Source organism: Pundamilia nyererei, unplaced genomic scaffold, assembly GCF_000239375.1.
Source record: "Pundamilia nyererei isolate P.nyererei 1_Seehausen unplaced genomic scaffold, PunNye1.0 scaffold00324, whole genome shotgun sequence".
Classification (NCBI taxonomy): Eukaryota; Metazoa; Chordata; class Actinopteri; order Cichliformes; family Cichlidae; genus Pundamilia; species Pundamilia nyererei.
In genome coordinates, this window is record NW_005187725.1 from 342,271 (window position 1) to 367,739 (window position 25,469).

The 25,469-nt window shown below is 43.3% G+C and overlaps 1 protein-coding gene across 1 annotated transcript in view; it reads left to right on the plus strand.

Annotated features, from left to right (window-relative positions):
- Positions 1-25,469, plus strand: part of LOC106456509 (myelin transcription factor 1-like protein) — a 68,255-nt gene that overhangs the window by 29,722 nt on the left and 13,064 nt on the right. Inside the window, exons 2-4 of the mRNA XM_013915567.1 lie at positions 3,668-3,781; positions 9,239-9,284; positions 11,486-11,519. Of these exons, the coding sequence (XP_013771021.1) occupies positions 9,239-9,284; positions 11,486-11,519 (80 nt within the window). The 5' untranslated portion in view covers positions 3,668-3,781. The remainder of the gene's footprint in view (positions 1-3,667; positions 3,782-9,238; positions 9,285-11,485; positions 11,520-25,469) is intronic.

Here is a 25,469-nt window from a genome sequence, read left to right on the forward strand (position 1 = left end):
ACACACACACACACACACACACACACACACACACACACACACACACACTCTAACAGTCCTTGGTCATATATTCTTCCTTTGTAACATAGGAGGGGAACAAGAATAGCTGTGTGCACATCCCAGTGTGCGACTGTGTAAGAGTGTGTGTGTGTGTGTGTGTGTTCCCATTCGAGCTGAAGGCCGATTCCTCCTCCGCTTTGCTGCCTGTCGCTGTCCTTGTGCTGAAACGTGCAGATTAGCAAACCGACTGCAGGACCGGAACAACATCGACACCACCAACAGCCACGCTGCATCGCTTTCTGCTGCAGATACACACCTTTGTCGGTCTTCTTTTCTCACACGCACACGCTTCGTGCTGATGAGGAGTCACAGAGCTGTGATTTGTCATCAGCCTCCACATGAAGACCTTGATCAGAGGACAGACCCATCACTTGCACTCTGATTATAAAGACCCAGGAGTGTGTGTGTGTGTGTTTTTGGGTATTTAATGGGGTAAAAGGAGGAGAAATTTACTTGAAATCATTCGCAAAACTTCATGAATTTGTCCTTAGTTAGGAGACGCTACATAAAACTTACTGATTACTGATTACTCACGTTAAGCTCGATGAAACTACCTGCAGTTCCTCTGACGTCCACCGGAGGCTCCACCAGCCAGTCCGTGCCCACAGACTCCCATGTTAAACTAAACATGTTTACAGCCTGATACAGAAACTGCTTTTGGTGCCTGTTTACATTTTATTAAAATGTAAAGCTTGCATTATTGGGGGCGTGGCCTCTTTGACTGACAGGTGGATGGTGACACAGGCGGCTGTAGCAGCTAGCTGCCTGCTAACTGTTTGTGCTGTTGGAGCATTTGGGACCATTTTTAATGACATCATCTGAAAATAACTTGGCTGCTGTGAGATTAAGATAAGTTCTGGGATTTTATGTGGATGTTACTGAGCAGTGATTAGCAGGTGTCTGTGTCTGAGCTGGATCCTGCAGGATCTGTATCTGGGTTAGTTTGTGATGTTTGCTTGAGGACTCTGAGAATCTTTCCCAGTATCTATTTATGGACGTATGTCACCAAAGCTCATTGGTAAACATTCCAGGAAGTTGAGCCAAGGTCCAACTTCTTGACCAAACTTGCTAGCCAACAGAGCGACTGAACCAGTCTCATGACTTCCTGTGGAGTGAATTACAAGAAAACTACAGTTTTTTCTTCATGGTTTAGACCTTGATAAATGTTTTGCACGGTGCTGGCTGTGTGGATGTTGGTTATTTGCTGCCCTCTCCAGATGTTTGACTCCAGAGGTTTACTCTAGGGGTGGGGGAAAAATCGATACTGTGTAGTATCGTGATATTTTGTTTGCTAATAATGTATCGATACAGGGACAGCAGAAATTGATATTTTGTTACAAAAAGGTTTTTGTGCTCTGACTTCAGAGCATGTTGATCCTTTTTCTGAGCAAGAATCCTGACATTCAGCAATAAACATGACAGTTTACTTATTTTAATTTAAGACATGTTTTATTTTAATTAAGGTAATTAACTTTTTTATTTAATGTAAAATTATATTTTGTTTTAATTTACTTTCAAATTCTTCAGTTGCTGAATGGGCTGCGTAGTTTTCATAAATTGCATAGTTTAGAAAGCTATAATTGTACCAGATGGTTGCATTCAGTTAAGTTGGACTAGACTGTAATACAAACTGTTCAGTTTGTCAACAATAAAACTGACTGAAATGAGAGAAAGACTGAGTGTGAGACTTTGATATTAGATAAAATGAATATTGATGAAGTTTACCTTTATGTACAGAATCTGAATATCGCAAAATATTTTTAAAAAATTGCAATAATATCGTATCGTGCGTTAAGTATTGTGATAATATCGTATCGTGCGTTAAGTATTGTGATAATATCGTATCGTGGGATGTATGGTGATTACCACCTCTAGTTTACTCTGTCCTGTGACTGCTGCTGAACTCAAATACAGGAGCTAACCTGCTGTAGTTATTGATATTATTGCAAGTAAAGATGAACACAGATGAATTTTTCCAAACCCATTTAACAGAAAGATGCTAAACAGGTAAAAAATAATAAAACATGAAACTTTTGAATGATGATGTGAAGATAATATCAGAATGTTTAAACAGAAATGGAAACTTTGGGTGAGACCTGATTATTACTGATGTTTCTGTGCAGCTTTTTCAAACCTGACGCTGTAGATTTACTCCAAACTGTGCAGCAGCAGATTAACGACCTCGTGCTGTGGTTGGATCATCTCAGACCTTCTCTGGGCTCAAGTCACCTCCATTTTTGGCGTCTTCAGTCCATCACTGAGAACACCCTTTAATTTACAGTTAAACATTTGAACTTTTTCTACATTTTCACTGGATGCTACTTTTCTTAGATGAAAACATTTTTGCACAGTCGTCCGACAGACAGACGAGCGTTTGCCTAAAAAGGTGCTCAGAAACAGGAAGCAAACGGCACGATTGATTCTTTTACCTCTCGAGCTGCTGTTTTATCTGCAGGTTTTACTTTTCTCGCATCCACCCACGTCCGAATTCGCTCCGACTTTGTTTTATTCCCACGTTTTCTGAATGAAATGCCCCGGAGGCTGTAATCAAATACGAACCGGCAGCCTCTGACGCGTTTTTTTTTTCATGAAACAAAGGCAGCGGGGCCGCGCTCGTAAAGTGAAAATATAGTTTGAGTGTCCCATTGTTTCACATTAGGGTTTCCTGTTAATAGCCACTTTCAAAGTTGTTTGTGCGATCCCCTTACAGCCCCCACCCACGCTGCCTCCGCACGCACCATTCAAACTACAAAGAAGAAACGCTGCAAAGAAAATGGAAAGCAGAGGTGTGTGTGTGTGTGTGTGTGTGTGTGTGTGTGTGTGTGTGTGTGTGGATGGGGGGTAGAAAGAGACCCCCTGCTGGTTCAAAGTAAAGTCCGCTTAAGCACCAGCACTCCTTTTACATAACGCAGACACACTCAGTGTACGGGTGTTAGTCCTCAGGGAGCAGCTATTGTTTGGATTCACTCTGCTTTCAGCGTGTGTGTGTGCGTGTGTGTGTGTGTGCGTCTGTGTGTGTGTGTGTGTGTGTGTTACGGCCGTCTGCTGCGCTCCCTATGGGGGCCTTCACTCTATACACCATCGACACCTCATCTGTTCTCGTTCCATACGTTTTCTCAATTAGCTGCAGCGGATGGAGGAGCATTGACAGGCAGAGGGAGGGTTGACATGTTCTCTCACACCTCCGTCTCTTCCGTCTTCTTCCCTTTCTCCATCTCGGGTCATTTTTTTTCCATCGACAGAGCGGGGACCCCCCTCTCTGCCTCCTCTTCCTCGTGCTCAGCAGAGGATGGAGAGCCGAGGAGAGAAATCATGGAGGCAGGCACGGATCATTAGCTATATTTGTCCCCACTTCCTGCAGCAGATGATAGATCTAGCTAATTACCCCATGTTGCCAAGCCTATCGCACACGACAAGCGGCCGTCGTTATGGCGGAAATCAGCGTTGGCTTTGGCGTGCGCCGCATAGCTGACGCTATATGACTATTCATGAGCCCGGAGTCAAAGGAGGAGAGGAAATTTCAGATCCTGTCACGGCTCTGTGTGTGAATGTGATTGTTCTGGGAATGATTTTAATGATGCGTGTTCTCCTTCCTCCCTCTGTGCAGAAAATGAGTTTGGAGGAGACGTGGTGAGCCGCTCCTCCCTCGCCGAACGTCAGAAGGTCACGCTGGAAGCAGAGGTCGGGGCCAACGAGCTGTGTCACGCCCACAACGCTTCAGGTACAGCGCGTCTGCAGGATCATTGCCATTCATGTTGGTTTTCCTCCTGAAATCATGGCAACAATGAGCTTTTATGACTCTTTGTACTGATTCCTGATTTATTTATTTGCTCACACAAAAATGGGTTGGCAAAACCAAACTGCAGGTTCTGGAGCTTCAGCTTCGATCGCTGCCTGGATATAAAAAGCAGATTCAGCGATCCGTCCAATAAAAGCTTCAGCCAAACATTTAGGAACCAGATTTTTTTATTTTAATTTATCAGCTTATCGATCCCCTGCTCTGAATCCTGTCCTGCTTCCTGGGAAAGCACCTGAGACCATGAAGTCATCAGAAAAGTGAGCAGGAAGCTTAATTTTCCATACAGTCAGCCAGAGGAGTCGCCCCCTGCAGGACAGTAGAAAGAACTGCACAGGTACATTTTAGTGCTAGTGTTAGCTTATAGCTGCACCCTGTTGCATAGATGTGGTCACCTCTGGCTCCACCAAAGCAGCGGAAAGATCGCACAAACATGTCGTGGTGGCGTGTCCATCCTTTATGGCTAAGTCTGAACTGTGGTGTAGGGTCAGGTGACTATAGAAGCCCAGATGTTTACAGCTGCTTTTATGTTTAGTAACGATCAAACGCGAGGCTCAAAGATGGAATGTTTTCCAAGCGTCCCGGATGGCGAGGCTGAATAAAATCAGAGTTTTATGAAGGATAAAACACGAGACCCGCTTAGGCGTTAAAGAAATCAGGTTAGTTTCACATCCATACCGTTACAGCGCGCTGTCATCGGCGGACCAGCTCATAAATTGTTTTATTCTATCGCGATCGCAGCATTTCAGCGCCCTGCACAGCTGCTGTCACCCACCAAAACCATTTTCATTCCTAGTTAGGAATCACTCCCCAGATTTCAGCCTCACACACGCACACACACGCACACGCCGAACGCCCACTCAGATGCTATCTCGGCGGCCCTTCACACTAATTCAGATGCACTTAGCGTCGGTTTGGCACACGTGTTTACTGCCACTGGATGATGCACGGCGTAAATACCTATTTGCAGTGAAATTCGATAATGCCAGCACGGTTTTGGTGGCTCCCCCCTGCTGCTACGCTGCACGGAATATCAATGTGTGTGTGTGTATGTGTGTGAGGGTGGGGTTGGGCGCCATATGCCTGAAACGCATTCTCCCAAAACTTCAAGGGTAAAACAAAGGGAAGCAATGACGATGTGAACTGTTGTGACAGATGTCTGAGCCCCACCCCCTCCCCCCTCCCCCATCACCACCTAAATCGTAAACACACACATACAAAATGCTTGTTCTGTGTCTCTGTGCATATTCCAATGCTAACCCCGTTTCTCCTCCCTGAAACCTTTTTTACATTTTTTGATGCATTTTATTTTGGCATTGATCTCGACTCTGATCAGTGCTGCTGCTGTTTCCTATATGTGAGCTGAATTAAGAGTCTCGCTCCCGTTCATGACCTGGCTTCGTGTGTTTGTGCAGCCCAGGCTAATATTCATGGATGCAAATCAGAAAACATGTGAAGAACTTCCGAATAAGGACGCGCTAAAAGGATTGTGCTCGGTTTGGATTCTACCAAACAAACCCACGAGGACGTCATGCGTGAAATGAAGAGTGAATTACTCCGTTAGCTTCATTAACATTAAGGTTGTGCATCAAAACTCTCAGCCTCTCTGAACTGGACTCATTCTGCTGCTTCCAGCCTTGTGGTTTCATCAGTGAGCAGCTTTGCATGATTCTCTCCTCGTAATAATCCTTCTTTAACCGCCTCACCTCATCCTCTGTCTGAAACTGCTTTAGCTCCTCCCCCTTTAAAGCATTTTATTCTGATTGGCACTCTGTGACAAATAAACAGAAGGTAGGTGTGGCTTCTGTGCCTGGGATGACCATGTAAGGGCCAGCTCTGTGACGTCATAAAGATCCCGGAGAATAAAAAACAGTGATAGTCTGAGCTGTGCCTCGCAGCACTGCTGAACACGTGTTTGTCATGTTTGCACGAACACGCGGCGCTCATCAGAGGGTTCATCTAGGCGCCACTGAGTCCTACACCAGTCTGAAACGTGATTGGCTGACTGCAACATTAATGTTCAAGCTGAGATTTTGTGTTTCTGTTTTTTTAACTGGCCAACAAACATTTGTGGCTGTTGTCCAACTTCAGACTAAATTCTGCTGAAACTTTTATAATAATTCCTGTAATTTTAGCAGGAAGGATTACTGTTGAGCCTGTGAAAGCTGATGAAGCCGTTTATTGTTGTCAGTGTAGAAAAATAAAAAACTCTGATCTTTGCTGTTAAACTTTAATGGCCTGTAATAACTTTGTTTTTGAAAAATATCATTTTAGTTTTGATGTTTTGATGCAAACGTCACCAAACACAGTGCATACCATGACTGGGTAACTCTGCAGGTTACTCATATTTTAGATTTAACATATTGTTTTATTATTTTGTAATGGATGAAGCGTACAAACTGTGGGGGGCCGGGGGGAGCACTAACCTTCTTCCAAACAGGACATGCGGTTCCCCGGCGATGCCAGGGACTGATTGCAAGTATCTGAGCAACCTTGGCCAAGGTCACCTGCTGGGATGCAACCTGTCTGCAAACAGTCTCAGTCTGACTGATGGAGGTTTTTCACGGCCTCATTAATAATCACAGACAGGTCGTCAGCAACTATATTCTGGTTTTGTTCTTATATAGAAGCAAAGTTGCTGCGCGTTTCAGGCCTGTGAGCTTCTGGAGTCTGATTGGAAACAGTTGATGTGAGTTTCTGTGGATGTAGACGGCAACAGATTTGTTTCCTCTTCATCCAGTCACACACTGATGACTGAGAGTCTTATTCCTGTTTCATGGATGTGTTAAAGCACCAAACTGCTTCAACGACAACAGGATCAAACGTTTGTTGGTTACTGTCTCCAGCTGCCATCCCCTCGTGTCCTGCTTTGAATCACAGTTCTTACTTTGAAAACGATGAACGATGAGTTTATGAAAAAAAAAAAAGGAAAATTCATTAACTTAAACATTTACCGAAAGTTCAGTGGACAGCTTTCATTTTGACACACATTCAGTTAGTTGGGTTAAATCTGCTTGCTGTGCAGAAATAATCACACATGCAGAGTTTTCTCATTGTTCGAGGTGTTTTCTTAACTAAGCAGTGTGAACTTTTGGAGCAGGGATCAGCGTGACTCAGTGGTCATTCATCTGGGCCTTTAATGCCATTGATCCCAGCTCTAATTGAGACACAGACAGAGAAGGAGTGGGCCTCCAACTAATCCTCAATAAGCAGGCTAACCTTCATTACAGCCGTGACATTTTCCCATGGGGTGCTAAGAGAGAGAAAATGCCAGACGGAATACGCATGACTCGCCAACATATGGCGAGCTGCAGAGGCGTGCGCGCTTCCCAGGTCCAAGTCTCCCGAGGAAGCTCGAGGGAAGTAAACGACGAGGCTTCCCGGATCCGCTCGTGTTCGGCAGCGACTCGGGCCTCGCTTCAAACCCTCAGAGAAAGTCTGACAGCGTCAGATAGGCTCTGTTATTATGCATGTGTGTGCATTTAAACAAGCCGGGCTCACACTGTAGTCCACAGCTCATATCTCCTCTGCATGCATGGAAAGGCCAGCCGTCGCTTACAAATCAGTTCACAGGATGTTGGAGGCAGCTGAGAGATTTGGAGACATTTTTAAAGGTGCTTTATGTTGCAGGGCCTCCCGACTGAACCGCACGTGCTGACGTATGTCGAACTAACATCCTGCTTCATCTCCGCTGATGAAGTGAAGCGAAAACCGTGAAGAATAATCCAAAGTCCAAAGTTTCAAACTAAATCAAATTCTTGTGGCCACGCAGCAATGTTTGTCCCACCCATGATACCGCTGGGGCTCATGTATGTCAGACCTGCACATCCCTCTGAGGCAGGTTTATCCTCTCAACGAGCCGTCATAAATCCCAACACCTCGGAGCGTCCCTGCTTTATTTCCAGATGTCCCTAAATATTCATGCCTGCCTGGCAGGTTTGGGCTGTGACGGAGGCCCTGTTTGGATGTCTCTTTTTATTAAACGTGATTTATTAACACCACACTTACTTTACTGTAGAGCCCCTCAGCTCTAATGGTGTGTTTCTTTACGAACGCCCATAAATGTTTCGACGGGAGAAAAATAAAATGATGAAAAGCGAGGATACCTCGTAAATCTTATTAGTGCAGTAAGGAGGGACCGGCTGAGCGTGTGTTGTTGGTGTGTGTGAGAGCGGGAGATTAAAATGAGACTAAAATGCCCAGTGCTCTCCTGTTTTATCAAAGCTTCTCTGGAACAACGAGCAGCGGCGATGCTATCGCTCCAACATGTGTAATCCACCTCAGACTGGATGAAAAGTCACCTTGTGGGTTTTTATACCTCATGTCGGCTCTTCCAGGACGGATGCTGCAGTATCTGCGCCTTTCATGGAGACGTAAAAGTCTTTGTTCCTTCGTGTGCTGGCTGTGTGCTCGCATGGCTCATGTTAATAGTTAGATGATTCCCAACAATCACTTCAAATCAGCAGGAGGAGCTTCTAATGGTGCGGACAGGAAGTGCTTTTATTGTGCAGCTCAGTGTTTTGATATTGGTTTCAGTGATCCAAGTAAAATATTCTGTCCCGACAGAAGCGCTAATTCGTCAGCTTTCTGAGCCCCTCCTGGATGGATGAACTCCTCACCCATCTTTGAGGGAGAGGCCGGCCAAAATAAAGAAATAAAACCTACAGTTCCTCTAACGCCCACCAGGGGCTCCAGCAATGATGGGAGTCCTCATGTTAAACTGGCCTGATACACAAAGTGCTTCCTCCTTCAGGACAGCTGTGTGACCAGGAAATACTGTTCTTCAGCCCCACAGCAGGGCTCCATGTGAAAGTAAGGTGGAATATTTATCCCAGTAAATGAAGAGCCATCTGTGTTTGATGAGGTCAATAAATCTGTAACATGACTGATTGAACAGTCACATGTTTATTAGGGGTGCAACGATACACAAAATTCACGGTTCGGTTCGGTTCGACACTTTGGTGTCACGGTTCGATATTTTTTCGATACAAAAAAAAAAGTCTGACCACAACAGATGTGGTCACACATCTGTTGTGGTCAGACTTTGGAAATTAATACGGTTCCCAAAGAGTTTCTGAGGAAAAGCGAAGCACAGCATTGGCGTTACACCCGTGGGTTTGGCTGTTTGCTTTCATGAGGTTTTTAGGTCTCTGTTACCAGTGCAGGGCGACAACTCAAATCTTACTGAAGGATTTTAATCATTTACACAAACGCTGCCGTCAGTCGTCTCGTGAAATGTTCTTTCCAATGTTGGGTGTGAATTGAAATGTTTGACAAGCTGCAGAAAAGTCCCGAGCACCTGAGCGAACATGGATCCAAATGAAAGCTAATTTTGCGACGTGTCTGTTGTGTGTTTAACAGCTTGTTTGTGCCTCTCTGCAGATGGAGGTGGATGCAGATGATAAGCGCCATCGCACACGCTCCAAAGGTATCTGCACACACACGCACATGCACACACACACCATTCAGGGTGACCTTCACTCCCCCAACACAAACACACACAGCGCACACACGCTACTGCACAAATCCCAGACTGTCACACTCGAGTTGGCTTTTCTCGCGGCTCTCTGCTCCTCTATCGCTCGTTTTATATCTGACAGAAACAGAAATCCACATTTTAAGAGCTTTGTTCACAATGAAATATCTACCGCAGCGATATCCACTCCTATGAAACCCTGCGAAGTGAAAACAGGTTATTGAACTTTATTTAAACCAAAGAAACGGCAGCTGTCAGCGACTCTCCTTTGGAACATCTCAGTAAAACCGAACCGAGGCTCAGTCCACTCTGTCTGAAACATCTAAGATGCTACATTCATATTTTATCCCCTCCAACTCTGAGTGCCCGACATCTTTGACCAGGCGAGGATGAAAGTGGTGACCGCTGCTCCTCCATCACGAGGATCAAGCAGCTCGTCAGCCGTGTGATTGAAGTTCAGGCGAAACCAAAGATGTGTCACTGAGATCATCGTTCCCTTCATTTAGACAGAATCATTTAAACAGAGAGCATCTGCAGTATAACATGGGACTGACCTTTGACCTTTGTTTGCTAATCCCAGTGATGTTTAAGCCCGTATCCTTCTACAGCTCTCATCTGTGAATCTAGTCTCAGCTGTGTAACGCCCACTCAGGCTGTACGTAGCAGTTAAAGCTGTTAGACAAGCAGCATTTAAAAAAGTTTAGTTTTGGCAATCAGTGACATACAAATCATCTCAAACGGACGTCTAACAGTCCTGCAGGTCATACACACACAGCAACGAGTCTGCTGTTTGGGTCAAGGGTCACGTCTGTGCACCAAAGGACAGGTTCAAGGTTTAAGGTTCAAGGTTTTTTATTTGTTACATGCATAGTTATACAAGTATAACACACAGTGAAATGTGACAGGATCCCAAACGTCAGAATAGAATAGAATAGAATAGAATAGAATAGAATAGCACTTTATTGCCACTGTTCATGTACAAGGAAATTATGGGATCTTGGTGACTTCGAGTTCAGGTTTTTAGACTTGCATTTTTAGGAATAATCCATTTTATTATTATTATTATTATTATTATTGTTATTGTTGTTGTTGTTACTTTCAGAGCTTCCATCATCTACATGCTTTTTGTCCCATGAAATTAAAGTGAAATATTCCAACAAACCAAAGACACATTATATCTAAATTATTCTCATTGTGATGGCTCGGATCTCACAACGTTACTTTTTTCCTTTCAACATATTTATTTGTTAATTTATGATCACTCGTGACACTTGAACACTTTGCACTTTTTAAAATCACAGATGTTAAATATAAATAATCGAACCAATTTTGTTTTCATGAAAGTTTAAAGATTATTTCTTATCGTCACACCAAACGTTTCTGCTCCAGCTGCCTTTGAATACAGCAAAATAAACGTGAATCGTGTGCAAACATGACAGCGTTTTACTTTTTACTAGCACAAAACCCAAATGTGTATATATATCATATCATATAAAAATATTATATCAAAATAAAATACTGCCACAGAGAAATTACAAATGAAATTTCGACTCTTATATTATAAAGTATATTGAATTTTTATAATCATATTTGTCACCATGTTGAGATTTTTCCTGCAATAATTCTTTTAATTTTAAATCATAGATTTGAATGAATTTCTTTTCAGTTTCCAAATGTTGTAATATTTAGATTTAGAGACAGTTTATTAACGTTAAACTGTCGTCTGACAGTAGTTTTTAATGTTTATCTTAAAAGCTTTGTTATTATTAGTTTCAGTTTTTTTAATTTATCAAATATCATATAATATTTATCAGTTTTAGAACAGGTGTTAAATTTCAGTGTGAAGTCCACTGACTCACATTCATGTAGTCGTCCTGGTCTTCATACATATATGAAAGTGACAACTTTGTGACACTGCATCGTTTCCATATTGTTGATCCAAACATTCCGACGAGAGTAATAAGCTGCAGACAGATCACACACATGTCCTCAGACACAAGTACAGATGATGAATATACGCCTGCATTCAGTGACGTTCCCTCCAGCTTCGAGTGTTTCCCTGATGATGTCGCAGGAAACTGATGCAGAGTCACAGTCGTGGCCGTTCAGGCGGATTTCACATGTTTCATAATCTCTCTGTGTTTCTCTTCCAGTGCCTGTGGATCCAGCATTAACAGAGCTTTTCAGGTCAGTGGGAATGAACACACACACACACACAAACCTGCCTGTTTTCCATGATGATCCCATACTCGAGATTCTTCCTGTGTGAGTTCCACACTCGCGTCCCTCCCTTTGGACATCCTCTGATAACAGCAGAACAAAAACATGCACCACTTTCTTTTTCCAACTCCACACATGAAATATTAAATAAGAGGATTTCTTGTCTGTTTTTGTCTAATGTTCTCAATGTTATTTCGATGATGGTCGATTATCAATGTATTAAGCATTCAGCACATTTCCTTCTCTCTTTCTACGCCTACAGCCCTAAAAGTTCTCGCTGGGTGAGTGGAGTGGGTGGAAGGTAGAACTTTATTCTCTTTGTCACTGGAAAAGTTTCCTCTCAGAACAGTTTTAGGAAGTGCCGTCATTTCTAAAACCATCCACTGTGTCAGGAACTACTTCAAGATACTAATTAGCTTAATTTACCTGCTTTAAGTAAGGTAACGTGACTGGAGCCACATTTAAGCTGTTAAAGCTTCGTGCTGGAAAGTGCTGCTAGAAAAAGAAAATGTTGGATAGAATTGTAAAAAACATCTTGTTTGCTTTATATTTACACGATGTATATTACTCACCTGACAGTCTCCAGACTAACATCAGGCATCTTATGAAAGGCTGTGACCCTCCAGGTTTAAACAATTATCACCCTGTTAATCTGAAATAAACTCTTAGCTTATATGTTTGGCTGATATTAATATCTTAGGTGAAACTGACGAAAGTCTGACGTTCGACTGGGTCATGGTACCAACAGCTATGTTGGGAACAAATCACAATATTAATGGACCAGAAGAATAATTGTGTTGTTGTATTTGTCGATCCGAGTCTGGTTTGGTTGTGTCGAGCTGCTGTTAGGCAGACTTGGTGATGCTGCTGGAAGCTTCAGATGTCAGGTTTCCTGAAGAGTTTCAGAGAAGTCCACCATGGTTCAGGTTAATTTGCACTATCATTAATAACATATGTAGCACAGAATATGTTTACAGCTAAAGTGCACCTTTATGCAGATGACACCATACTTTACTCAGCTGGCTGTACAGAGTCAAGCTTCTCATTCAGCCTGACGAGACAGCAGCACAAACCTGTTCCTGTGATTTATGCTAATCACAGTCGGCTCCTTGTTGGGGACTCGGAACTTTCTCTGAACTTTTTCTTATTTTGAACCTTTGCATAACCTTTGAACCTTTCTGGTCACCAATAAGCTCTCTAAAGCTGGAGGCTTTTGTCTGTCAGGGAGAGTTGAGAGCTTTTTATAAAGTATTATGTTATTCATGTTTTATATGATTTAAGGTTGTGCCTTCATGGCCAGATCTTCCTTGAAAAACAGGACTTCCTGGTTTAAATGAGGTTTATGTGCTCATTACAGCAAATTATTTGACTTCCATAAGGTTGTAAGTGACGTTAACTTTAACCTCCTAAGACCTGAACTCTTCCACAGCAGCATTTTTAATTTCTCTTTGATATTTGGGCTGATTGGGGTCCGATGAATGTAAAAACAAAGAATTACCAGATTTTTTTTTTACCTTATTTTTGTTTTTAAGAAAAATCAGAGCCACATATGAGGATATTCGTTTAAAATTCTGATAGAACAGGAGCAGCATAATGTCCTCATCAGTGAATATCAGGTGCTTGTAGAGCAAAATTGAGTATTTTGGTCTAAATAACCCAAAATGTGATGTCCACATATGTGGACACCAGGTCCTAGGAGGTTAAAGGGCAATTTAAAGGTGTGGGCAACCACGTGTATTGCCCCCTTGTGGCTATTAAAAGTAAGGCACATTTAAGGCACTTCTGCATTGCCAAATAAAATCCTTGAATTTCCCTCAAAACGAGCTCAGACTTCCTGGGCAGTCTGTTAGTAACGTTACGATCAAATCGAATAGGGACCTTGTGAGTTGGAATCGAATCAATACCCAGCGCTAAGTAACACCACAGCAGCCACACTGTTGGTGGATAATGTCATTAAAATGCTCCATACATGGTTCAGAGGTCCAGTTCAGGTGAAGCCTAGCTGTTAGTCAGAGAGGCCACAACCCAGTAATGGCCTGACTCAGTTTTCGAGTGGACATTAGAGGAAGTGCAGGTTTTGGTTGTTTATTTTCCTTCCCCTGAGGAGGGCGACTGGTCAGGACAAGCAGTTACCATTAATGAACTCCAGTTAAAGGCTGCGGCTTCACTCCTCGTCCCCCTGAGACTGTCGACCCGCTGTAACATAAGTCAATAAGCTTATGCGCCTCCATTCGGGCCGTGTCACTCTGTGAAATACCTGAACAGCTCCTAACAAAGCTGTGAATACACTGTGCAATCCAGGCTATCTCTTAACCAATACGGACTCTTCTGGTTAGACGGTGGAGGCTAAGACAAGGAGGTGCTGACAGTGCGCACAGAGGCTCGAATATACATGTGGCATGCTTGTTTTTCTCTATTAGCCATGTTGTGTCACCTGGTTGAAAGTGTGGATGCTTCAGTGTCCTCTACTCGTCTTTGCGAGTTGTTTCCACCACAGTAATGTGTGAGTTTCACTTTGTCCTTGGCTGTGTGTTCGGGGGGTAAGATAAGGGTTCCTGCCTACCTATATATCAATAAATAATATTCCACCTGGAAGATTACTGCGTAGCCTTTAGCTGATATTCATAGATAGTCCAAGGTGTACTCTCCCTGCTCTCTCCCCCTCTCTTTCAGTCTTTCTCCCCCTTTTCTATCATTCTCACCTCCTCCTCCTCCATCCCTCACTGTGCTGCTGCCTGCAGATAGTAATTAATCAGGGGATCGATGGGAAGCCTATCTCCAGGCTGAGGCGTCTATAATGTCGATAATGCTGCTCGATGGCCTCTCTCCCCGGAGAGCTGATAGTCTTCAGGGCGAACACGCTTGACATGGGCCGTTCGGCTCTGCGTATGTGTGTTTAAAATCCTATTCAGCATGGACACTATATGATCACAGTTACAAATGCAGTGAGAGACAAATATAGTGCTGCGTAAAGAAATTAATATGAAAAACTAATAATTTCTAAGATGAAAACTGTTGATTTATGTGAAAAAATCCCCAAAACCAACACAAACCTTTTTGACCTGATTTTACTGATAATACTTTAAAGGCTGATTTTACATAATTTTCCATTCTTTCTTTTTAAAATATTCATACTTTAATATTTATCTACACATTAGTTTATATCCCGATCTGCTGTCCTTTGTTATTATATCATTGTTAGAGAATTGTTATAAAAAACAGAAACAAACTTGATTTAAAACCATAAGAATCTATGAATTCAATATATTTTAAGAACCGCTCCAGGTTTAATACGGCTGATCCATAAATAAATGTGTTTGGGTAAATGCTTTTATTGGACCAAGATCGAGTGCATTAAGTGTCTAGGTAATGTTATCAATATCAGGCTTGCATATGGTAAATGGACCTGAGTGACATTCACATGGCCCATGTTTCTAATAATCAGCGGATGTGCAGTAATCCCTGAACAGATTGTCACGTTTTTTTCTACTTTTAGATCGAGGTGATGTCATAGACAGGGGATATTCTTAATATGGTCAGCTTGTGCAAAGAAGCCCCACCCACCTTTGTTTAGGAGGGGCAGCCAATCAGAAGAAAGTTGCTAAAACAGCTTGTTTCGTACAGAGGACGATCTGAGGAGCTGCACCGGTGTGACGTACAAAAGGATTATTTTGGACTGTGAATCATGCAAAGCTGCTGTAATGGAGTGATAATAAAGATGTTAAGGTTAAAAGAGAAGAAAAGATCCACTTTGGTGAATAACTGGCATGATAAATACAGCAGCAGCTGTGCTGTAGGGCACATTTCATCCACTCAGATTAACTTTATTTAAGTCGCTTTCATAGATTATACAGAATGTAAATCATTTGAGGCAGTGGGATCTCAGGTCTCAGCCGCAGTACACCAGTGGGGTCTCTGACTTTTCAGTGGCTTTTCAGTCACCATCAACTGGCACAGTAATCATAGATGTGCAGGATGGCTAATTGAAGTCAGAGTGCAGCAGAAAGGCACGCATATAGAGCATAATTCAGATTCATGTGGGAAGAAGCTGTTTAGAGAGGGTGCTTTCAGCATGCGGACATTGCAGCTGCCTTCGTCTGTGCGCAGCTAAAGCAGCAAAGACACTGAAGGAAAAGGCATCCTTTCACGTTTAAAGCTCCAATTACATGGATGAATTTCTTTTATGAAAGAAAAAAGCAAAGGTGGCTTTAAGAGAGGACCCCGTCTCCATAAAGCTCACTGTGAGATAGACGGGGAGGCGAGTTTGTGCAGACGGGAAAGCTCACAGCATAAACATTCGCTCCACATCTCCTCTGTCATTTGCATATTTACAGTCTGCCATGCTAATCATGTTTATTGGGGTGTATAAGAACTGCGCATGGGCTCGACGGCGGAGGACAGCTTTCTGCCGGAGACTGTGAGATATAAAAATTACCCCCAGCCCCCCCATTTTTGAAATAAATGGTTCCTCCTGCGGTAATCCAATTTCAAAAAGACAAAAAGAGCCATCTTACATAACTAGGACAGCACAGGCTTCTGCTAATTATGGTGTTAAGAATTCCCCTGATTTCAAACAAAGGCCAAGATTCGTGCAGATATTTTTATGTTGTGTTCAGTTCTTCATCCAAAAATGGAACCGAAGCTGCAAAATCCTGAGAAACTCAGTGCAAAAAATATAAATACATCAAGGAAATCAAATCCAGATTTGCTCGATTTCACTTTGAACACAGAGATTTCTGCTGTCAGTCCCTCTGTGCTTTATCTCTGAAGTGTTGAGAACAGTTAAGTAAGGAGGATAACGGCTAAAGCTCCTCATTTTTCCCCTGTCAGACTCCTGCTCCCTCACAAAAGAGATGAGGTGGTCACCGCCTGGCCGAGGAAGAGGGCTTTAGATCGTCAGCGTTAGAGCTGAAACGAGGCCAAACAGGAAGCGATTGACACGGCACAGATCCACTCTCCTCTCTTTGTCTCACCCACACGTCTCCCTCGTCCTTATAGCTCCACCATAGGCTGCGTTACACTGACCCACCCTTTTTTGCTCGGGGTCGTCGCTCCGAGCCGCCCACGGGCTCGAGCCCCTGCAGCCATTCTGCTCATCGCCGCGGGGCTGACGGGCGCCGCTGCATCGATCCAAGAGCAGCAAGAATGGAAGTCTTTTCTTTCACCGCTCGTGGTTTTATAACACACCAAGGCACGCTGTGCACAGAAGATAATTAAAGACAGCTAAAATAAACATGGAGATATCACTTCATCAGCATGCCCGACTCTCCTTCCTCCTCTTCCCCTTCCTAACACTCTATCCTTTCCTGCCTCCTTCCCTGCCTTCCTTCCTCCCTCCCTTGCCCCCTCCCTTTTCTCTCTGGCAGAGCTAATTCCCTCTTCAGATGGTGCGGCTCTCATTTGCATACTTATCAAAGTGTTTGGACTATCCGACAGAAGCTGTAGGAAGGTGGGGTCATTAATATGTTAATTAGCCCCTTCGCTCCATCCTTTTTCTCCCCCCGCCTTTTAGATGCTGGCGCACCATCCGTATCCTCCACCTCTCTCAGCCTTTGAATGTTTGAATACCCTCAGAGGCCCTGCAAATACCATAAGACTCTGCAGACATGCACACACAGGGCTTAGGTTCACAACAACGTATAGAGAGTGCGTTTGCATGCATGCAGACAAATACACATCTGTGCTGTTGGATTAGCAACGTTTGAGTTTTGCATAGGAAATTTTAGCACCGTGTAATGATGTGGTTACAAAATTGAGCAAATATTATCAATCTTTGCCGTCAAGACAAGTTTGTCTATCTCAGTCACGGTGATGTCTGAATTTTAAGGAAGTGGAAGATGATATGTTTTCTTTTCATTATTATCAAACACAAAATTAAAGACAAATGTAAAATATATGTCTAAAGTAAGACTCTATTATTATTATTAGCACTCTGAGCTAACTATTTCCTAAAGAAAACACTGAGTGTTAATGCTAAGCCAAGCTTAGAAGTAACAATCAAGCCACTGAGTTGACTTGGAGGCGGTTCTGGTTGATATTCCCACCTGACCTGCTCAGAATCAGCTCATTTTAATTTTTAGCACTTTTAACACAATATATGCAAAATCTTACCTTGATACAATGAATAATTTCTGAGGTCCTTGAGTGTTTTTAATTTTTTTAAATCTTTGAAGGTCCCTGTACGGCACTTAATCTGGGATGATTGGGGGCTTGTCCGGGATCTTTGAACCCTGTCTGGTTTGTTGAAATGAAATTGTATTTGTTTTTCTGCGTGCACACTTGAAGTGGCTTTGGTTTTTAGTTTTGTGAATAATATTCTTTGGAGTGTCTTGTAGGTTTTGATCTGTGTTTTAGATTGATTTGCTGTTTGAGAGCTCCTTTGAGTGATTCATAATCAGTATTTCTACTTAGGCATGTTTGAGAACCTGGGCACACATTGCCTTGGAAGCATTTCACTTGTTGGTTACCTTTTGGTTCTTGTGGAATCGAGTTCCCAGTCCCACCATCTGCTCGGGTTAAGTCTGTAGGTGTATGTTGTGGTGTGTTAATGTTGGTCCTGGTTTATTTCTTATTTCAGACCAGCATAAGCAAACCTGTTCTGGTTGTCATTGCATTTGTGGAAGCCTGTACTCCCAGTTATACTGACTGACATGAATAGACACGGTGTATTAAAAATCCCGAAAGTTCTGAAGTACAGTTTAATAATTGTATTCCCATGGCACTGTCACATTTATTTAAAAAATCACTTCATCAGGGAGCTAAACAGATTTCAAACAAACAACGAATCACCTAACTTGTAGACTGTGAAGGAGGCCAAACTGGTTTCCTATGAGCTCAAAATATTTGTCGTATTGAAATAAAAAACCAAGTCCCATCAGTCCATCTATTTGTATTTATCACGTGTTTGTATAGAAATACAGGCTTATTGGGCTTGTTGCTATCAGGCACCATGACTTTCAACCCGGAGACTGTGCTTTGAGTATCATCTCTGATCAATTTCAACTCAACCGCTCCATAAAGCATCATTTATTCTGGGTCGAGAGTGCCCTCTATGGAGCAGAAAGTCCAGACAGTGGGAGTACCCCTTTGCAGGTATAGTAGTCATACACTGCTTATGAAATATAGATGAAGCCGCCACAATGTTGCTTCGTAAAATCCTGTTTTGAGTGTTCTGGCTGTTGCCATCTTAGCTTTTTGAAGACCTTCCGGTCCTTTTTGACTATAATGGGATCATAATTTCCTAAATGAACATCATGTCATATTCAATAAGACTAGAAATAAACCATAAATGCATCAGGAGTCTTTAATGTTTACTGAGCTCACAGATCCATGAGCAGCAGGTTCGTTTTATACAATCTGACGAGTCATCCCTGCTGGACATTGGCTTCAGTTTTCAGACTCTGAAGCGTCACATACCCAAACCCTAACCCGGCTTTTAATTACACTCTGTTGCAGAAATAGGTTGTAATGGTAGCCCACCTCTGAGGCTGAAGCTCGTGTAAAGCTTCACTCTGAGTGCAGTGCCAGCCTTCAGCAGGACGCCGTTAATGAAGAATATGTCCTGTACATAAAGGTTGGAGGTCAGAAGTGGAGTCATTCAGCAGCAGCAGCAGGACACCTTGTTAACTCAGACTTATCTGCTCACGAGCAGAGGTTAACGGGTCTGTTCTAACAAGGTTTCTATGGTTAGTCAACACTGATACAGGTGACTGAAGAAGATGCTGGCAGTAATTAAAAATGACAAGGGAAAGTTATCAGCAAATGTTGGCGCAAGGCATCTTGGGAATTGCTGTCCTTGATGCTATTTAAACTCTGTGGTTTGAGCACTAGAATCCACATAATCGTAGCGTTTATTCAGCCGTACGCTGGCAAACAAAGGCATGTGGTTCCTGAACGCGAGGCTTGGAAATAAATCAACATTTTTGTGTGGAAACAGAAAGGTAAGCAGCAGCAGAGACAGACTGTTACAACATCCTGCTCACCGGGTTTGATTTCAGCTTTTCAAGGACTTGAACAAACAGGATTCACTGAACGCACTCACTTTAGGGAGACTTTCTTTCATGCTTTCACCTCTGGCTTCTGCCATGGTTTTCACAGAGATACCTGCAGTAAATTGGGCATAAACATCAAGAAGTGTTGTTTTCCAGCCGTCGTTCTTTTAAACGTTCTCGTAGAACAGGCCGTTTTGATATTGATGAGCGAAGAATGAGGACGGTAGGAAGGGAAAGGCAAAGAGATTAGGCGAAACAAAAGGTGAGATGAGAGAGCGCTCACCTTGTTCTAAGCAGCAATAAAAGCCTCGCTAATCCACCTGGCCTTGCCTCTGAGGACATATTTCTCTGTGTGCCAAACGGAGAGGGTGTTCAATTCAACCCACACAGGGCAGACTTAATAATTACTCTCGCTTTGAACGCAATTTCCTGGCTGTGGGGAATGATTGACAGATTGTATCCATGGTGTCAGGGGGGCCAGCCACGCCCACCCTGACTAAGGTAGAAATTAGAGAGCAGCAGGAGCTAAATTACACCTTAGCAGAGACCTCTGGCAGGAGGACAGGAGGGGAAGCATGATGAATGAGAAAAAGATCAGAACGGAAAGGTAGCGGGTGAGTCGCGTGGGAGCACGGAGATGATTGGAGGAAATACATTTGAGGCACACGCACGCACACACACGGATGCTGGTAGACACACAAAGGCTCGCGCTGAGGTAATGGGTCTGCAGTACTATTGGAGTGCAAAGGGAGAGACACTTAAATGCCATCTCTGCAGTTGGGATGCTATTTACTCCCTCTCCCTTGCACACAGCCGTCTCTGCTCTCTCCACTATGTCATGCTCTCAAAGCACTCAGACTGATATGAGAGCAGCGAGCGGCCGGCAGAGTGGCACAATGAGTCTTCGGGTATCTACAGTGGAGGAGCTCAACAACAGCAGGAAGTGCACAGAAAGAGTGACGGATCGCTGCAAAGCAGAGAATAAATCTGCAGCGTCCCTCTGAAGAACCTCATTTACTCGTAACGTAGAGAAAAGACCCAAAGAATGATCTGCTTCCACAAATATCCTCTTCCTTTGTGATTAAAAACACATCGGTTATCACGAGCACTTCAAAAGTGAGACGTTCCTTCGTTGCCTCCAGCAGTTTGTGGGCTGATTTCTAAGTGAAGGACGAATTGAATGAAGCCTGTTTTCCCACCAGGAATTTGATTTCCAGGTGAAAACCACAGCCAAACATTGAACGTCCAATATTTGAAGGGCGGGGTTAATGACTTTCACTGTCCATTTGCAGGCGCTCTAATACAGGCTCGAGGTCAGCTGTTTCATCCAACCTCCCAAACTGTCCGACCTGATTATTTCATTATGAACTACGACCGTGATGAAAATAAGCAAAGCAAAATGAAATGCTAACCTGATGTGTTACACTAAAGCAGAACAGTACTGACTTTGTCCTGCACTAAATCAATGACTTCTCTGTAGTAATAGTCAGTAGCAGTACAGGCCAATCAGACAGCAAGCTGCAGCTGTTCAACCCCGTCACACCAAAACTGTCCCTGAGTAACATCTGGAAACTACTCAGCCTCATCTTGTCTCACTGTTTGACACATTTTGTTATGTAGGCCGTCTGAAAATAGCCTACAAGCTGCTGAATCTACAATGTGAAATTCTCTAACAGGAAATTCTAAGTTACAAATACCCACCTTATTTGTAACAGCGAAACACCAAAAAGTCACGGAAACTGAAAATGAGACAGTTCGCCTTCAAAATAAAAGCTTTTCAGAGTTTCACTTGAGATCGTTAATTTTTGTGTACAAATTCCATGCAAACTGGTGGTGACCACGGCAACCGTAGCTGCCGAAGGAAAGAGGTTTTTGCCAAATGGGTGGAGAATACAAACTGGTGACCACTGTTTGGCAGGCAGTTGCAGAGTAGTCTTTGGACAGGTTACATGGTTAGTGACAAGTTCTGGGTTTTGAGCCATAAGTGACCATATTTGGATCAGAGGGTGGAGTCCTACTTTCAGCTCCATCCACAGATACTAATCTAATCAGTCCGCAGTAACATCCAGACAAAAATTCACTCAGCGAAACTGGAGCTCGGACTTGTTGGACCATCTCTCAGTATAACTAGCTGCACAGCAGCCATGTTAGTCAGATATTATATTGGTCAGATGCTTTAAAAATACTCCAAAAGGAACAAACCAGTGTTTGTATGTAGACGTGTTTATTTCTGCTGTAATGTTGGACATTTTAACATGGGAGTCTACAGGGACTGATTATATTTGAAAGACAGCTTCAAGTGGCCATTAGAGGAACTGCAGCTTCACTTTTCACCCCCAGAGGTTGCTGCTTTGTGCCAAACCACTTATTCCTCCTGATGGTCTGATGGTCCACTAGGAGTCAGATGGTGTACTGTAGGTTTACCTCTATCTGGGTAAAGTGCTTCCATCCTGGCTTTAAGGACCCTCGACTGGAGCAGAGCCTTCAGAACAGGCTCTTCACCTGAAGAAAGAGAGGGGACAGAGGCGAGGGGCAGCTCACTGACACACATTCGCATCCACATCTACATCGGCGCTCTTAATGCGATCACACACGCACACGCACAACCTACTTCACATGTAGAGCAGCATTCCCAGCTGAGTGCCGCTCTCCAACCTGGCAATTTGAGCGGAAAGAGAATCCAGCTAAAGTACACAGGGCGTCATGCTGATTTCACAACAGGGGGGTTGAATGGCAGAATGGCCTCACTACAGCCCTCGTTACTGATCCGGCAAGATCCGACTCATCTGTTTCAATAGCACTCTATCATTTGCACTTATGTGTGCATGCACAAGTGGAGGCAGATTGCACGAGTCCAAATTTTTCGCTGGAAATGCTGCTTCTATGTGACGCAGGACCAATTTCACGCAGTCAAACCTGCACGCCACGAGCGAGCGACGAGCACACGGAAACGCGTACCCACAGCAACGTCTGACGGGGATGTTTTTGGGTGACATTTAGTTTCTAGGTTGCACAAGATGCTCGTATAAATGAATCATGAGTGAATCTGTGAGGTGTGAATAATAGATGGGAGGAGAGGTAAAAACAAAGGAGTGCTGTTATTATTTGTTAATAAGACACTCTGGAGCATCACTAACTAGATCTCATTACCTCCGTAGTCACAGGCATGTATACACACACATTTTCCCACACACCACATGCCAAACTCATGCACAAGTCTCTCATCCTGCATGACTATTTTTACCTGTGAAGCCTGCCGTTGCCTAGCGCTCTGTAATTACAGCCCACACTCCACCAATGAGTGATTAGAAGCAATGATGGATGGGTTAACGCTGTCACCTTAGGATGCCATGGTGCTGAGCTAATTATACGAGCATACACGTGTCACATACCTGATAGCCCTCTCAGCCTTCTGCCATAACTCTGGAACAGGTGCGATAAAGGTGGACGATGTGTCTCCTGTTAATCTGCAGATAAGGCATGATGAAGTAACGCCGCAGCTGATTAATAGATCTCCGTGGCTCCTAAATGAGTTCCTTTGGTGTCACTTGGCACTTTAAATTTGCCTCATCAAACATCTGCTCCTGCGGCGTTACCATTTGTAGGCGGCCACGAGTTTTCCACTTAAAGCCAGCGCCCTGATTTCATCATCATCATCATCATCATCATCATCATCATCCTGTGTGAAAACACTGCCAAAATATATTTGGAGATTTTCACAATTTCAGTTTTTCTTTTCACCGCCTGAAAAGCTATGGATTTCCTGTCATATATGGACTTTCTGTCTCTGCATAGACAATGTCTGTGCAGGATGGAGATGGAGCGCGCGCCTACTTATACATGCAAAGTGTGTGCGTGCAGACGGGGGATGTGAGGGGTTGCGTTTATGATTGCCACGACTGCAGCTGGGGCTGTGGGCTGAGTAATTGCCTGTCTTGGTAGGGGGAGCGTGGTAGCGAGCTAAAAGTCAAGTGCTCTCTTCCTGCTGTAGACCTCATTTGGATTCCACATAGCTAGCTAGCAAGCTAACGCCAGCCTTGGGTCTGTATTATTCATAGCTTGACAGATAGCGCTCACTAAAAGCATTGGAAGTGGGCCAGGTGGTGATGGAGCGACAGGGGAAGCAGCAACACTGCACCTCGCTCTCTGCCTGGCAGGAAGAGAAACAGATATGGAAATTGAAGATACAATGGAGCAGCAGAGAGATGAGCAGCTTTAACAGAAACAGGGAAATGCTAAGTGGGATCGGTACAGAGATGAAGAGAGTGAAGAGGTGAAGAGGGGACGAAAGGAATCAGACAGAATTATCTGAAGGCCGCGTGAAGCTAAAGGACAGTGCAACTACAAGACATTAAAGCAAAGATAGAAGACGAGCGAGCTCACCGCAAAATGGAGAGAAGACAGAAGCAGAGTGACTGTGAAGAGAGAACGAGGCAGCCATCCACCCCCGCCAAGCTCAGGAACCCCTCTGCCTCCATGTGCAGAACCAGATAAGGTCGCATTAATCAAAATCTGCCACTTCCCCTTCCAAAAAAACACCGTCTCTGCCATCAGCCCCCCTCTGTGATGTATCTGTCACCGAAACAGAAATTTCCATATTTAATGGGAAAGCTTTATATCACCAAAAAGACAGTGTGGGCTGAGGGTGAAAGAACAGAGTCGGTCGGATCTGTCAGCTCTGTCATTAGCTTCTACACTTTAGACTTCATGTGGAGCCTCAGGGTTCATTCGGTTTGGCTCCGACGCAATTGTTATCATTCCCGCAGTATGATGACGGAGCCGGTCAGACATCGGTCGCTGTCACGTGCAACCAGAGGAACTATGGTGTAAACAGCGCATTATAAGGTTACTATTTCCTGTTCCTGTGCCTACTGCACGTCAGAGCAGTGAGTCCTTTTTCACTCAGTGAACTCCTTCATGTGAAAATGTGCCCGTTTTAATTCATTTTAAGCTAGATTTGATTCAGCTTTACGCTTACTTCACCAGTTAGTATATATTTAGTTTACCACATGTGAACAGTCACAACCCTTTACCGCTCCATTTAACAGCTATTCACTTTGTTAAATCACCATTTTCAAAGGTTCAGTCAATATGTTTTAGCTAACTATTCCACTATTATTAGCTGTTAGCTATTCTTCTAGCAGGCAGTGTTCCAGTCTCTGGAAGCAGGATGAACTCCGCTTGACATCAAGTCACTGAAACAGGTGAACATAGTTGACTGTACAAAGTGTGACCATTATTGTCTTAATCCCCCGTAGATATGAACAGTTAGCCATGTCACAGGCTCAAAGCCTTTTAACTCTGCTGTGGCTTTATTGCTATTAATATATTTGAAGGAAAACCTCATTAACAGCTGTTTTTATCTTAGCCACAACAAGCATATGACTTTGTGGAATTTGGTGCATCATTGGAAATTAAATACTTTATACACTTTTTAAAATTCGATCAGCCTTAAACATCTGCAGCAGTAATATTGATCCATGTAACACTGGTGTGGGACATTTGTAGAATAATTACTATTATTATAATCATATTATTACTACTACTATTAATAATTGCTTTTACTTTGAATGCGTTATGTGCAGTTTGCCAATAATGCAGTTTTTTATGCAGGGAGGTGTTTTCATTGTGTTTTATTTGCTCCATATCAGTCTGATATGATTCTTTAATTGTGCAGAAATGTGAGGATGCAGCTGAAAATGATGAGACAGGATTATTAAGTTGTTTTAATTCTGGTCATTTTTATGTTGTTGAAAATTGGAGGAAGATGGAAGGGGCTTAAATCATAATGTTAGCTGGTTGTTTCAGTCATCTAGTGTTGGTCAACAGTTATGACTGATATTAGCAGCACTACTTTTAGCGAGTTCACCATTTCTGTCACTTTTTACATGAGTGCATTTTGGCTGTTTCCACTGTGTATCCTTTA